The sequence below is a fragment of the Phyllosticta citriasiana genome (assembly GCF_038021145.1).
Source record: "Phyllosticta citriasiana strain CBS 120426 chromosome Unknown IWZ02scaffold_10, whole genome shotgun sequence".
NCBI lineage: Eukaryota > Fungi > Ascomycota > Dothideomycetes > Botryosphaeriales > Phyllostictaceae > Phyllosticta > Phyllosticta citriasiana.
This window is the reverse complement of record NW_027117287.1, coordinates 1,085,433-1,099,681: the sequence shown is the minus strand read 5'-3', so window position 1 is coordinate 1,099,681 and position 14,249 is coordinate 1,085,433. Positions and strand designations below refer to the sequence as shown.

Genomic DNA, 14,249 nt, shown 5'->3' with positions numbered 1-14,249 from the left:
CAACCCGTCCGTCTGCCAGGTACCAGAGCAACGCGCCGCAACAACATTGGAGCCCGCTGGTTACGTCTCAAAAACAGGCATGATTGTCAAATGACTAGGTACGCTTGCAGAGTCCGGCTAGAAATCCGCTGTCTTGAAGAGCTCCCGCACATGACCCACACTATCACTTTGCAAAGCTCCGCGTCATCATTTTGCCGCTCCAGCGAGTTGAATTCGATCGACGCTCAAGCTGTATGATTTTGGGCCATGGCCACGTGGATCATCACCTTTGGAGCCTTTTCGAGGAATTCATTGTCTCAACTAGATTCCACGTCTCATCGCCACCACGTCTCTCTCTCTCTCTACGCCCAAGTTCGGGAATTTTGCGGCCTCGCCGCTACTGCCAGCTCAACACCCAGTCTTTCTTCCACGCAGCCGTCCCATTACCCATCACGTCACCGAGTCCCGTCAAAACTAGTACACCATTCTCCTTATCCCACGTCTTTCCATCATCTTTCAGCTCGGTCTTGCCGAATTTCACCGTTTCCGGTTCCTGTTGCAGGCCCCACAGCTTGACCTCCTTCAACGTATTTCTGTCCTCCCACTCGCCGAAAGCAGACACGCTCAACCGTCCCCCAGCCACTACAAATACTACGTTCAGCGTGGCGTTCGGGGCCACGCTCTCCCCATCGTCCAGATACAGCGAACCCCTCGCCTCACCGCTGCTGTCCAGCGCAATGAGCAAGCTCCAGGGAGACTGCCGCGCTGCTGCTGTCGTCCGTAGCGCCTCCTGTAGAGGAAGGACATGGCCACCACGCACGAATACGGGAACATGCGTCGTTGGAGCATCCAGCGTCTTGTTCTCGCCGGGCTTCGCAACTACTTCCGTCCCACTATACCAGTCGAACCAGCGGGTGCCCTGGGCAACACCAGGAAAGACGCCCGCAGTCTGGTTGGCGTTGGGTGCGAGGACGGGGACGACCATGACCGCTGGGCCCAGCAGAAATTGCGTATCGACGGCAGCAAGAGTAGGATCGGTGGAGAACTCCCATGCCAGGGCACGCAGGACCGTGTCTCCACTCGAGTGGGCAGAGCGGAAGAGGGAATACATGTACGGCAGCAGGGCATAACGGACGGCCATGGCGCGGCGCGCGGCCTCGGCGACTGTAGCCCAGCGGTACGGCTCCTGCGGCACTGCGGCGTAAACGTTGTGGTTGCGGTAAAAGGGCATGAAGGCGTTGAGCTGCATCCAACGTGCGCACAAGTCGAGACCGCTGTTGCCGTTGAAGCCGCATGTGTCGGTGCCGAACATTGGAATGCCATACAGCGCAAAAGTCAGCGCCTGCGGGATGCCAAAATACATGTACGCGAAACGGCTGTAGTTATCGCCGCCCCAATGACCCGCTTGTCGACCGCTCCCAGCAAAAGTCGATCGTCCTATGATAAACGGACGTCTCCCCGGATGAACATCGAGCAGGCCGTGGTACGTGGCGTTAAGGATCTGAAGTCCATACAGATTGTGGACGTCATATTCTTCAACGCCGTTGAAATGCGTGGCGTTTGGGCTGACGGCGTGAACACCAAGGTCGCCCTGTACATTTTTGATGGCATAGGGGGGATGATTGACGTTGCGAGTTCCTGGAGTCGGCGTGGTACGCAGATAGCTGACGAGGGACGAGCTACTTGCCGTCGCCGTTGCAGCTGCTTGGCTCGAGCTGGCCGACGAAGCCGCCGCCGCTTCAGTCGCGTTGGTCACGTTGAAGCCTTCTGGATAGTCGACGACAAGGTTACCAGGCGAGCCGGGTAGCGAAAAGGCTGCGTGAACGGGGTTCAGACTGAGATTGTTCGAGCCGCAGGAGCCAACACAAAACGACGACACCTCAGACATGTCGATCCAAATGCCGTCAAAGGGGATCTCCTTGTGCCAGCGGACCAACTCGTCAGTCCACCAAGGCACAGCTGTGTCGACTTGCCAGTCGGGGAACACGGTGTACCCGGGCCTTGAAGACAAGTCAGCGTCAATTCAAGCCATTGTGGCACTGACTCACCAGACAGATCCAATGTACTGACTGCCATCAGGATTATTCAAGAACGCTCCTACGGCGTTTCCACGGTCGTACGTTGCATAGGCGTCCGAAGCGTTGTCCGGATTGGGGATATAAATGGCACTGTCGACGATGGGGATGTAGTGCAGCCCCTTGGCATGCACCTTTTCCAAAAATCGGCGACCCTCCTCAGCAGGGTAAGCAATATGGTCGGTCGTGAAATCACGGTACCCTTCCATGTAGTCTATGTCGGTCCATATGTTCTCCAGAGGAATCTCAAAGCGCTCAAAGGCGTCGACAACCTCCTCTAGCTGCGACCAATTGGCATAACCCCATCGGCACTGGTGGTAGCCAAAAGTAAAATACTGCTGCATGGCCGGCAAACCAACAATGCCTTGCTGGTATTGCTGTGTGACAGCCGCCGCTGTCGACCCTGCAAGGAAGAAGAGATCAATACTACCACCAAGCAGCCGCCATGTGAGGCTGTTTTCCTTGAGAACGACCTCCTGCCCGTGGGCGTTGCGCAGGAACACACCGTGCGAGTACGACACATACTCGCTGCTTGCACTGGCACTGTCTGCGTCCTTGAACAGCGATAAGCTGCCATTGTCGGCGACTTCAAAGTAGCGCGTGTCGAGGTAGTAGGGATGACTGCCGTAGCTGTTGCTGTCGATGGGGTTGGCGATGTCGACAGCGTAGATGGTGGCCGTGAGATTCCTGTTCAAACGCAGCCCATGAATGCGTTCGCCCAACCCATATAGGTTGTAGCCTTCTGGAAGCGCCGTCCGAAACTCAACGAACTGGTCCTCGTAGACTAGCTTGCTGCCCGTCGTGTCGAACAGTACGTCGCCGGTCGACCGCCGGATCACCTTGAACGAAAACGATGGCTCGTTGCTCCAAGACACCTGCAGGTCGTTCTTTTCAATCGTTGCATTCGCATCGTTGTCAAGCGCAGGCCGAGGGACCAATTCCTCTGGCAGGATGAACCACGAGCTGTTGGATGCGTCGATGTTGGCCGGGCTGATGTTGATGGACAGCCGATCCGCATTCTGATACTGCACCGTCAAGTCCAGAATCTCGACGTCCGTTCCGTACACATTGCATACCTCGCCGTCCAGGCTCAGCGTTGCCGTAAACCCGTACGCATTTCTCCGGACGCGCGAGGCTTTGTACCCGGGGCAGACGTCTTGCGCATCGACTGCTTCGGGATCATCAACATTCGCAATCAGTGGTGCGCCGGTGTCCGCGTCTGCCGGGACCGTGAAGCGCGGCGCATAGCTTGTTGACGCAGCGGCAGGAGTCGTGATGACAGTGAAGCTCTCTGATGCGCCCATTGACTGGTCGGGGCTCGCCGACGACTGCGCCTGAACGCGGACTGCGCCAATGGCAGTCATGACGAGGCCGGCAGCGAATGCGCGAATCAGTGACGCCATGATGAAACGACAGCGAAGGACGACTTTGTTGAAAGCGAGCGCCGCGCCGCTAAACAAGAAAAGACTTGAGCGTTGGAAGTAGCGTCTGTCTACTACAACCTAGTGGGAAAACAAGGGGGGGGGGGGGGGAACGCTGATATAAAGAGAATAGCTCTCGCACCTCCACAAACCATGGAGGCATCCTCACTTACATCACGCGGTCCTGTCCTGCAGCGGCGCGGCGGTCCATGTGCGTTCGACAAACGGGCAGAGGCTCCGGACGAAAAGAGAGGACCATGAGGGAGCGAGCTCCACTTTGTCTGCTCGCCCTGGCTGGCTGGTCAAGACAGTTCCCCGGCACTACACAGCATCTGCATACGATGTGCGGTGGACATGATGACCCCGCGGAGGGTGGTTGAGGTGAGGGGAAGAAAGAGATGATGATGACATGATGCAGTGGAGCAACGCTGCAGGCGCACGCATGTATGTTGAGCTGCTGCAGGCCCGCATCACACACAGCAACAGCAGTGGCAGCGCGACTGCGGCGTATGTAAGTGTGTGCTGCATACGCACGTAACCGAGCCAACGAGAGGAGCGCGTGGAGTTGCGCGGCAGGGGTAGAACAAACGGCTGTGGGTAGGAGACTGAGCAGGGCGAACTACAAGGAAGGAACGAGTTGGGCAGGTGATGCATAGATTCTGTCACCTTTCTTGCGTGTCGGACATGAAAAAGGAGCCGGAGAGTTGGTGGTTTATTTTCGATGCACTCCCGGTCGTCAGGCGTTGAGGAAGGAGGGCTACTGCAAATGTCTGTTGCTCATTTTCCTCTGACCACCCAGGTCGGTCAACAAGGGAGACGTGGGCTGACCAGCCAAGGGTAAACGATGCTTTACCTGCCGAATACTCTCTCTAAATTCAAAAAGCTAGCAGCAACTCGCTAGACCTCGACATCGCACCCATCACCCACCCATCATGTACCGACTGACCCCCTACTCCCGCACAAAACGGAAGCAACGTCAAATGAGCAAGAAAACAACAACAAAGAGAACCGCACGCCACCACTTACTTCCACGCTCAACAACACCACACCACCTACCTACCCCCTTGTCCATCACGGTGACCTTGATCTAACCCCAGAAAACAACAATCCCCGCACCTGCCCCACCCGACGCACAAGGGGTAGCCCCACGCCCCCACTATCTCAGGACCTCCGCTTCCGCTTCCGCTTCCGCTTTTGTTTTGACCGCACCTCACTCACTCCATCTCGTGCCATGGTCGCCTCTCGTCTCATTTCGCTCGGCCCTTTTGGATCTCGGGGCGCGAATCTAGCTGCTGTGCGGCGAGAATTGTCGTGAGACTTTTACTGATTTGTCTGGTTGGTGGTGTGGTGTGATATGGTGTGGTGTGGTACATCGCTCTGGCTAACAAGACAAAACATGTCAAGCACAATTTAGGCAAGACAGAGGGAAGCTAGCCGGCCGCTCCCACCGCCCCTCCCCTCATGCTGTCATCTCTGGCGCGCGCAGATACGAAAAACGCACCACATAGCGCTCAAAACACCACTAAGAACAAAAAAAAAAAAAAAAAAAAAAATTCTTCAACACATGGACAATAATATCTGGCAAAAGCGACCGCGACAACAACGGTAACAGCGCGTGAAACGGGGGAGACAAAGTTCCTTCCATTCTTTGACTGAAGCTGCCAACTGGCGCGACGACGTGTTCGTTTCGTCTCCGCGTCTATTCTCTCTCCTGCTTGAGCGCTGCCCGCTCCTGCCCCCCTCCTTTTTGACTTGTTGATATGTCTGATTTATTTGCTAGCCAGTCAGCCAGCCAGCCAGCCAGCCAGCTTGTCAGTGACGATGGTGTCTCAAGAACGATGTTGGTGGGTCGATGATTGTTCGATTATTTGAGGGACGAGAAGAAGAAGAAGGAGGAGGAGGAGGAGGAGGAGGAAGAGAAGGAGATGGCTGCCAGCAAATAGGCAGAGCAGCGTCGATGATAAATTGACGGAGCGAGGGCGAGGACGGACGGATTTACAAATATAAGAATGGATAGGTCGCTAGATATACATGGGGTGGTAGGTGGCAAACATGGAGTAGCTCAAGGGTGAAAGTATCAAGGGATGGATTGTGAGAGGGGCAAAAATGCAAGAATGGGGGAAAAAAAAGCCAAGTAAATGGGATGAGGAGGACAGGAAGAGTTATCAGAACGCGCGTCCATTTTTAATAGTCTCTACACATTAAAAGGAGCCAGCCCACTGGTCCCAACAGCACTCTTAGGTCGTATATGAGGAGCACTCTCACACAGCCCGCCGCTCCAGCCAGCCGGCCCGGCGTGCAAAGCAGCCCAGAGCCGCAACAACACTGTACACTACTTCTTTCCACAATTACCGCGATACGAGGCGTGGAGACGGCGGGTGGCGTGCGCAAACGCCAAAGTAGCGCGCACATGGAGTGCCTTGCCGTCTTCTACCACCACCGTCCGTCCATCAGGAGAGACAAGAGAGAGGAACGAAGAAGGAGCAAGACATTAATAGAAAGGAGAAAGCAACAAGGTATCATAGTGGAAAGATTTGGATATGAAGGGTCAATCAGTAGTAGTAGGATTCAATCAAGAGGCAAAGAAGAAAACATTTGAATGACCCGGAAGTATTATCTCAACTGCTGCTGCTGCTGCTGCGGCGGCGGCGGCGGCTACTGCTGCCACTGCCAAGGAACAAGAAAAGCGGGGGAATGAGGAAGAGGACAAAGAGAGAAAGCGACCTAATTGCAAAGAAAAAGACCAAGTAGAAAAGACTCTCTGGAGAAAGTTAAAAAGAAAGGGGGGGTTGTATAGTAACATGGAACGGAGAGACAACAAGGGGAAAAAATGCCAGGCCCGAAATCAATTCCCAACAACGCCGCCGGATATGCAGCCCGACGAAAGGTAGTGCATTGACAACGTACACTTTGTAGAGTGGTGGTGCAAGCTAGAGACCCCCAAGCAGGACGGCGGATCGGTGAACAGGTTTGAAAAAAAAAAAAAAAAAAAAAAGGAGGGGAAGGGGGAGATAGAGAGGGGAAAAGAGTACTACTAGGAAGAAACCGTGTTGAGAACATGGGGTCAGAAGAAGAGGGATGGTGAGAAGGAAAGTAAAACAAAACACAAGAGACTTCGCCGTATTGCCCAGCCCGTTCCCACTCCAAACCCACGCTGCTTCGACGACGACGATGCCTCAAGGCATCAGAACATCGATGATTGCGACCACCACCTCGACCGACCGCCCAATCGCCGGCCCTCGCCATGACAAGTGCCGAGCCAAGCAATGTCATCAAAAGAGCGCGAAACGCGCAAAGACCCTGTCTGTCGAGGCCCAATCTAAGATCTTGTTTTCACGGTTGTCCGCCCATCAACCACCGCGAGCCTTTCCGCGTCGGCGGAATAGATCCATGACCCTGCGGGCAGCTCCAGAGCTACCCGCGTACCGCTGCTGATCTTCGTATGCGTCAGCGAACCGGCGATTCTTCTGCAGTACCCGTGCACGACCCTGACTCGGTTCCGAGCCGAGCTGCTCGTTGCTGTCGAAACCGGGCGGGTATTGCGGACGGTGCGGCAGCTGCTGTGCCTGCTGCTGCCTTTGGTCAGGCTCGTTCCTGTTGTAATAGCCACCTTGCTGCGACTGGTAGCCGTCGTCGCCATGATTGGGGTAAGATGTTGGCGCAGGGTAACGAGGCTGTTGTGTAGGGGCCGAGGCTTGCAATCCTGAAAAGAGACCGCTTCGGCGCTTGTCTCGGGTACTCGTGGTGCGCTGGCGCTCCAGCTCGTCGTTGTACGCAGTTGGAAGCGTGCTGTTGGTGGTGCTAGGACTGGGAGATGGACTGTCGCGACCATAGCCCATTTGGGTCCTTGAAGATGCCCGTTGACGGGTAGGTGGCTGGTACGAACGGCGATCCCCGGCGCCAGGCTCCTTGTTGCTGGCGAAATTCTTCATAGAAAACGCAGCAGGAAGCAGCGAGAAACGACGCGAGGATCTGTCCCGCGGCGGAGCGTTTTCGCTCGTTTTGCGGTTGAAGCTGAAAGACGTACGCCGCGACGATTCGGCCGAACGTCTGTGGCCGCCGCTTCCTTCGCTTGGAATCGAACTCGTCATGCTGACTGGAGGATAAGACTTTTGTTTTTGACCGCTGGGCTCCGCCGGCTTCCCGCTGCTGAATATCCCAGAGGCCCTGAAAATCTTCTCGCCAAACCCACTGACCGTGTTGGAGCGTCTGTGGGAAACGCGATTCGAGTGCGTAGACCCTTCGGTCTTGACCGGTTGATAGGTCGAAGAGGATTCTCTTTGCATGGACGTTCTCCCGCCAGCTTCTTGTTGCGCTGGGTCCTGTGGCATGGGCGCAGAAATGACATATTGCTTTCCCTTGGGTTGCGAGAATCGACCCTGCGCATTGGTCGCTGCCACGGTTGCAGCGACAGGCTGGCCGTAAGAATTACCACGCGAGGGGAGTCGAGACGAGCCACCCATGGTCCCACCAGTCGAAGGGCGCGCGGATGACGTGATGGGTTGGTTGGAAAAAGGCACGTCCGACACGGCGCGTTGGGTTTCCCGGGTCGGGCGTGTTGGAGGCACGCCGGCCGCTGAGACTGCCCCCGTCGACATGCGATTTGGGTTGGCGCTCGCAGATGTGTAGCCATCCGTAGAGGGCACCTCGACCGGGCCTTGGTTCTCGACGCGCAGACGCGTTCGTGAAGCGCCGCCTTGCGACGCGGTCCCAGTGGAGGACCCGATCGGCGGAGAGGCCTCTCCTCGCTGTGTCTGTGTGTGGGGCGCCACGTACTCGACCTGTACCGTTCTGCGTTTGGCGTCACGCTCCCGTTTAGCTTGCGAGCCGGTATCCGCCTGATCAATGTGGCCGTGTTTCTGGTGCAAGCCGCCGACACCGGCAACTGAGACATGTGTTGGCTTGTTAGCTTCCCTGACCGAGGCACTGCGTGCCAGCTGTGGAACTTCGTAGGGGTCTTCTATGATTGGTTAGCCGCGTGGATCACTATGCCAACGTGACGTAGATTTGACTCCAAGGGGGTCGCGCAAAATTGCATGAACGACTTACCTGCAGGTACCGTTGCATTGGCAATGTCGCTCGAGGTGGTTGTGCTACTCGTAATGAATCCTACGACATGCGCATATTCGCTTAACCAGCTGTGTCTCGCTACCTCGAAGAGGTCGGCTCGCTTGCGAGGGTCGGGCACAAGAATGCGTTTTAAAAGGTCGCGAGCGTGCGGCGTGACATATTCGGGGAATGTAAGAGGGGTGGAAACAATGTACTTGTAGAGCAGATTGATGTTATCGCCCTCGGGGTTGGCAGGGTCGTCGTCAAACGGAAGGTAGCCTGCCAACATGGCGTACTACACGAGGTTGTTAGCAGCAGTCGTGAGACGTTGGGACCGAAACCGAGCCTTACCAAGATGACGCCGCAACTCCACACATCGACCTTGCGGCCGGTGTAGAGGGAATCACTGACAACGAGCTCCGGTGCCGCATAACACGGGCTACCACAGCTGGTTTGCATCAAATCTCCGCGGCGATGTCCGCTGTCACCAACAAGATCCAAGCCCATCTTCTTTACAAAGTCCTTGTTACCCAAGTTGTATTCGATTTCGTCGCCCAGGTCATCGTTGGGGTCAAAAGTATTGGCAAAGCCAAAGTCCGTAATGATGATGTTTTTGTTTCGGTCGAGCAGGAGGTTTTCGAGCTTCAAATCGCGGTGAACGATGCCCTTTTTGTGCAAGTAGCCTACGCCAGAGACCAGCTGAGCAAACAAGCGACGGGCCGAGTTGTCCTTGAGGTATCGGTGGTTCAAAATATAGTCGAAAAGCTCGCCTCCAGAGGCGTATTCCAGGATGATGCCAATGTGACGCTCGGTTTCCACCATTTCGTGCAATCGCACAATGTTTGGATGTTGTAGGCCGCGAAGAATCGAGATCTCGCGGTAGATTTTGGGCAGCCGACTTGGATTCGAGCCGAGGACCTCTCTTCTTATGAGCTTGATAGCGACTTGGACGCCGCCATCCTTCTTCCAGCCCATCTTGACCTTGCCGAACTCACCCTCGCCAAGTGTTTGTCCCAAGATGTAGTCGCCAAACTTGGTCTCCCTCCGAGGCTTGTCCCGCGAATGGTCTTGCCGACTCTTTCCTGCACCGCGTCCGCCATCGTCGACGCCTTCGCTGCCGACCAGTCCTAGACCAGTTATGGGCGTTATGTCGGTTCCGCCGGCTTGTGGGCGCGTTTCGACCATGCGGGCTTGTTCGCGGGCAAAGTCCTCGCTGGGATCGGCAATGACGAGACGATTGATGACTGTGCTGTCCTCCCTGGGCAGACTGGAGCCCATTGGCGTGCTTCCCACGGCCGTCGCGGAGCGACTGTGCGAGGGGCTGTTCTTGGAGCTGGCGGTGGGCTGGTACGATGGTTCCTTGGACGACTGCTGGGAGCGGCGGCGATGCGCAGCGTTGACTGCGGATTGGGCGGGATCCTCCCTCATGTGCTGCGAAGCGGCGCGAGACGAAGGTGGACGACTCGAGGTCGTGTACGGATCCTGAGGCGCGGCAGTAGCCTTGTGGGTGGAAGAGGTGCGAGGCGGAGGCACGGGGCCGGCTTGGTGAGAATTGTAAGCTGATGGTGTGGAAGCGGGCGACGCGTGGTTGGACGTTGGGCCTGGGTGTGCGCGAGGCGTGGTCGCATCGGAGGCGTTGGAGGTGGACGGCGAGTAATGGTGCGGTTGTTGCGGTGTGCACTCGCCATTCCCACTCGGTCGCCGCGAGGCTCTCCGCTGCTGGGAAGGCGAGCTGGTCTGATGGGGGCCGGCAGCGGCGGCGACGGCGGCAGACGACGATGGGGACGCCTGCTGCTGCTGCTGCTGCTGGTGCTGGTGGTGGTAGTAAGAAGAGGAGGGCTGCTGGTACTGGGTGCGACTGGAAATGGGCGGGCCAGACTGCTGTACAGCGGCCGAAGACATTGTTGTGCCCTCGCTGGCTGGCGCCTGTCGCTCCTGGGCGGCGATCAGGGTTCGGTCCAGAGCGGCGACGGGATCGGGAGGTTTGACGGCCAAGGTGGGAGGTTTGTTGATGGTGTGGTCGGGCGTGGGTCTGGGTCTGGGTCTGGGTCTGGGGGGATGGTGGACGGTGGGAGCTGTCTTGTCTGTGAGGGAGTCGGGCGGCGGGCGGCGGACGGCGGACGGCGGACGGCGGACGGCGGAGACAGGAAGTACAGTAGACAGACTCAGGCAGGGCGGCAGGGTAGGGTAGGGTAGGGTAAGTAAAAGAGGTTCACATGTGGTAGATTGCGGTGGTTGTCTGTCTGCTGCCCGTCGTTCGGGTTAGCTTAGCGAAGAGGTGGAGCAGTGCGTGATTGGGCGTCTCTCCTGGACGACGTTGGATTCGGGAGGGTGCTAGGACTGCAGGGGGGCGGGGGGTGGAGGGAGGGTGTTCGCAACAGGCGGGTCGGGGAGCAGAGCAGAGCAGAGCAGAGCAGCCAAGGCTAAGGCTAAGGCTAAGGCTAAGGCGCGTCGGCGTCGGCGTCGGTGTCGCAGGGACTTGACGGCCGGTAGAGGCAACAACAAGAGGCAACAACAAGAGGCAGGCAGGCAGGCAGGCAGGCAGCCTAGGTAGGCCGACAAACAAAGTTGATGTTGTTACTGTCTCAGTTAATCTGAACGACGTGGGAGACGGACGGCTTCTCCTGAAATTGATGGCTGGCCACCAGCACACACACACACACACACACACAGCAATCTCGCTCATCCATGGATCGCCCTGGCAGCCGGCCCATTGGCGATCGCGATACAGGCCTTTTTTCGCTTTTCTTTTCCCTTTTCCTCGTCCGGTGTTTCATTGGCGCAGCCCAATCCAATGTCTAGGTACCGTACTGTTCTTACTGTGTCCAGTCCCTTTCTTTGTCCGATGCCGTCGCATCCACCTCAGGCACAGCGACCCCACGTGCCGAAAGTGTTTCAGTCTCGGTGCCCACTGCCTGGACTCTCGTATCTCTCGTACTCAACTGCCGCCCGCTGCTGTTGCTGCTGCTGTTGCTGCTGCTACTGCTGCTGCTACTGCTACTGCTACTGCTACTGGTGCATCTCTCTACTCGACCGACTCTCTCGACGGGTCGTCCCGAGCATGCTCATGCTCCTCTCCATCCAACCAACCAACCAATCCCGCCAAGGCCCAGGCCAGATGCCGCTGGTGCATGCTTGCATGCATGCATGCTTGCTTCACCACCTCTCCTCCTCTCTACAACTCGCCGTTGACGTCTCACCCCTACCGGAACTGGCCAGCCTATGCCCACGCGACATGGCCGTAAGCCCTTCCCACCCTCGGCGCGCTATTTCATCGTAGCGCGCTTCTGCCGCTTCCCCCTTCTTCCCCCCTGCTCCGGTTTCAACCCTTTGCTCGTCTCTCGTCTGCTTCCTTTGAAACTCTCGACTCTACTCTGATTCTTCCAAAAATATGCACAAGCTCGGCGCCTACCGCCACAGATCCTGTCGCGACCTTCCGCCCAAAATTTTCGAAATATCCTCCTTCCATCACTGTCTGCAACTTGTGCAACATCTGCCCAGTGCTCCCGCAACTTCAATCTGGATGGCCGAGATTCAACCTTTGATGCGCGGACCCTTTTCTCGCTTCTTCGCGGCCCGCCCGTCTCGAACGCCCGTCTTGGACGTCATGCCTCGGCGCTCCCGCTTATATCCGTCTCCGTTGCGCCTCCTCTCCTGGTCTATCCTACGCCTCTCCGACTACCAGGTTTCCTTCACCACAGCACATGGATGGCCCCTTTTGCACCAGAAGCCTTGCGAGATGCGCCCGACTCTAGTGCAATGCCTCTTTCGTCGAGGCCAAGAAACCAACACCACACGACTGTCCTGCGAAGACTTTTGCGGAGAGCCCCAAGAGCCCAACGGTCCAAAATCCTACGTCTCAAGGCATTCAAGCTACATGCGCGACACTTTCCAAACTAAAAACGTTCGCCAAAGCACAGCATCACTGCTGCCATGAGCAGCGTCAACCCATCTGAAAAGCAACCGACAGCCCGCCGGCAGGACCAGATCCGGCAACTACCCCTTGACATGGAGGACCTCTCCACTGGAGCCCCAAGGGGTGACCCCGCGGTCCCTGACAGTAGTGACAACCTTATCAGCAGCCCTGCACCACCGACCCAAGCCATGAGCAACCCCCACAACGACGCGGGTTATCGCGCCCAATGGCGCTCCCCGTGCTTTTCCCCTAGGAGCGCCGCGTAGTGTCAGTACCGGACAGCATACGTGGTGTGCACCGCGCTAGCAGTCAGTCAGCCAACTGCTGCCAGCTACACAAGGTCAGGGGACCGCCGTCTTCCCACGACCTCGCTCAGCAGCCCACCGACGACCATGACCAACGGCATCATCTAACCCGTGCTCGCGCAGAGCGAATCAGGCAACTGGATTGCCGCTGTTGGCCGTGAGCCTGGCCCGCTGCTCGCCCGATGCGGCAACGAGCTAGCTCTCTAGACACCTCGCTCACGCTCACGTGTGTGGCCTTTGACTTTGGCTGCTTAACCCTATTTCAATATAACCCACACACCACGTCACTCGCCCCAAGCGTCAACACGCGTGCTGGGCAAGCCCCGGCCAAGCAAGCCTGAACCTGCTCGCTCCGTCCGGGGCCCTCCGGCTTTTCCGGCGCGCACTACTCACTTCTCGTGGAATGAAATCCGCGCGCACCGTCTTGGTCGTATTCTCCATGTACGCTCTTTGTCGGCTTTTGCTCCAGCATCTGTGTATTTCGCCTGTATAACGACGACACGTGGCATCAGCACCGTGATATTTTCAGCTGAAGGTGAGTCAGGTTTTTAGTTGATCCAGCTCCGGCCCTCTGCCTGCGTCCATCACCGCATTCCGTGTGTGGCTCAGGAAATGCCATCATCGCCTCGATCAGAACGGGAAAGAGTTTGCGCTGCTGCATGGGACGACTTCCCAGTCACGACTTCTCAGAAAAAGCTACCGTCGTGACCGGCTGAGTGTTCTCCCGTTGTGGAATGGCAGTGACGTTGATGCGGAGGGGTCGTGGTAAGTAAGGTATGCAGCCAACTTGAGCGTGAGCAGCTTGTGTGGTTAGAGTATGCATAGTAGGGTATTTTGCCCAAGTGAAGGAAAAGACGGCTCTCGACAAGCAGGGGAGGCGCAGCGGTAAGAAGAACATGTTGCTTGCGCAACGCCGGCCGGCGACACGGCCGGACAGTTGACTTGACGTTTCTCCACCGTAGTCTCTCTGGCTTCGTTGTGCTTTTTGTCACCCAGCCAGCTGACGTCATTGCCGTCGTTTTTTTTTCTTTTTCCTCCCAGTTGTCAGAAAGGGAAACCCTAGTTTGCCGCCGTCTACATGGTCGTCACCCAATACCGCCCAACCTCAGTCTGCTCCAGCCTCCGATCCCATCCCATCCAATCTATCAGGTTGCCCTTCCTTCCATCTCCTCTTTCTCTTTCCCTGCCTCCCTCCCTCCATCGCCCTCACTAAAACAGGAAGAGCAGGAGAAGCACTGACAGGAAAAGCCGATGACATCGAGCCTTTCAAGAACAAAGAAAAAAAAAAAAAAAAAAAGAGAGAAAGAGAAAGAAAAGCCAAGGAGATTGAGAGAGAGAGAATCACATCACGCACATCTTCCACCGAAGGACTAGGTAAGTAAGCACCGTCATGCACGCACAAAACAGAAGAGGTAGCACCAGACCCGGAAAATGTATGAACACGGGACGAACCCCCTTTTTCAAATTTTTTTTATTTTTTCTAATCTAAGCGTTTGCGTTATCC

General features: G+C 56.6%; 2 protein-coding genes across 2 annotated transcripts; both read right to left on the bottom strand.

Annotated features, from left to right (window-relative positions):
- Window positions 1–376: 376 nt before the first annotated feature.
- IWZ02DRAFT_381131 (alpha-glucosidase) lies at window positions 377–3,358 on the bottom strand (the record flags this gene model as incomplete). Its single annotated transcript, XM_066765149.1, has 2 exons — window positions 377–1,979; window positions 2,028–3,358. The coding sequence occupies 2 exons, from the start codon at window positions 3,356–3,358 to the stop codon at window positions 377–379; spliced, it is 2,934 nt and encodes a 977-aa protein (XP_066620933.1).
- A 3,091-nt stretch (window positions 3,359–6,449) lies between these two features.
- IWZ02DRAFT_457623 (uncharacterized protein) lies at window positions 6,450–10,389 on the bottom strand. Its single transcript, XM_066767947.1, has 3 exons — window positions 8,876–10,389; window positions 8,525–8,819; window positions 6,450–8,435 (listed from the first exon to the last, which is right to left on the bottom strand). Exons 1-3 carry the CDS (start codon window positions 9,950–9,952, stop codon window positions 6,826–6,828), a joined length of 2,982 nt encoding a protein of 993 aa, XP_066620932.1. The 5' UTR covers window positions 9,953–10,389; the 3' UTR covers window positions 6,450–6,825.
- Between the last annotated feature and the right edge of the window lie 3,860 nt (window positions 10,390–14,249).

Excerpts from the sequence above, each read along its gene's own strand:
- IWZ02DRAFT_457623 (XM_066767947.1), bottom strand. The coding sequence starts at position 9,952 with ATGAGGGAGGATCCCGCCCAATCCGCAGTCAACGCTGCGCATCGCCGC. Across the intron at positions 8,820-8,875 it reads GGAGTTGCGGCGTCATCTTG|TACGCCATGTTGGCAGGCTA; the intron begins GTAAGGCTCGGT and ends AACCTCGTGTAG. Across the intron at positions 8,436-8,524 it reads CAATGCAACGGTACCTGCAG|AAGACCCCTACGAAGTTCCA; the intron begins GTAAGTCGTTCA and ends AACCAATCATAG.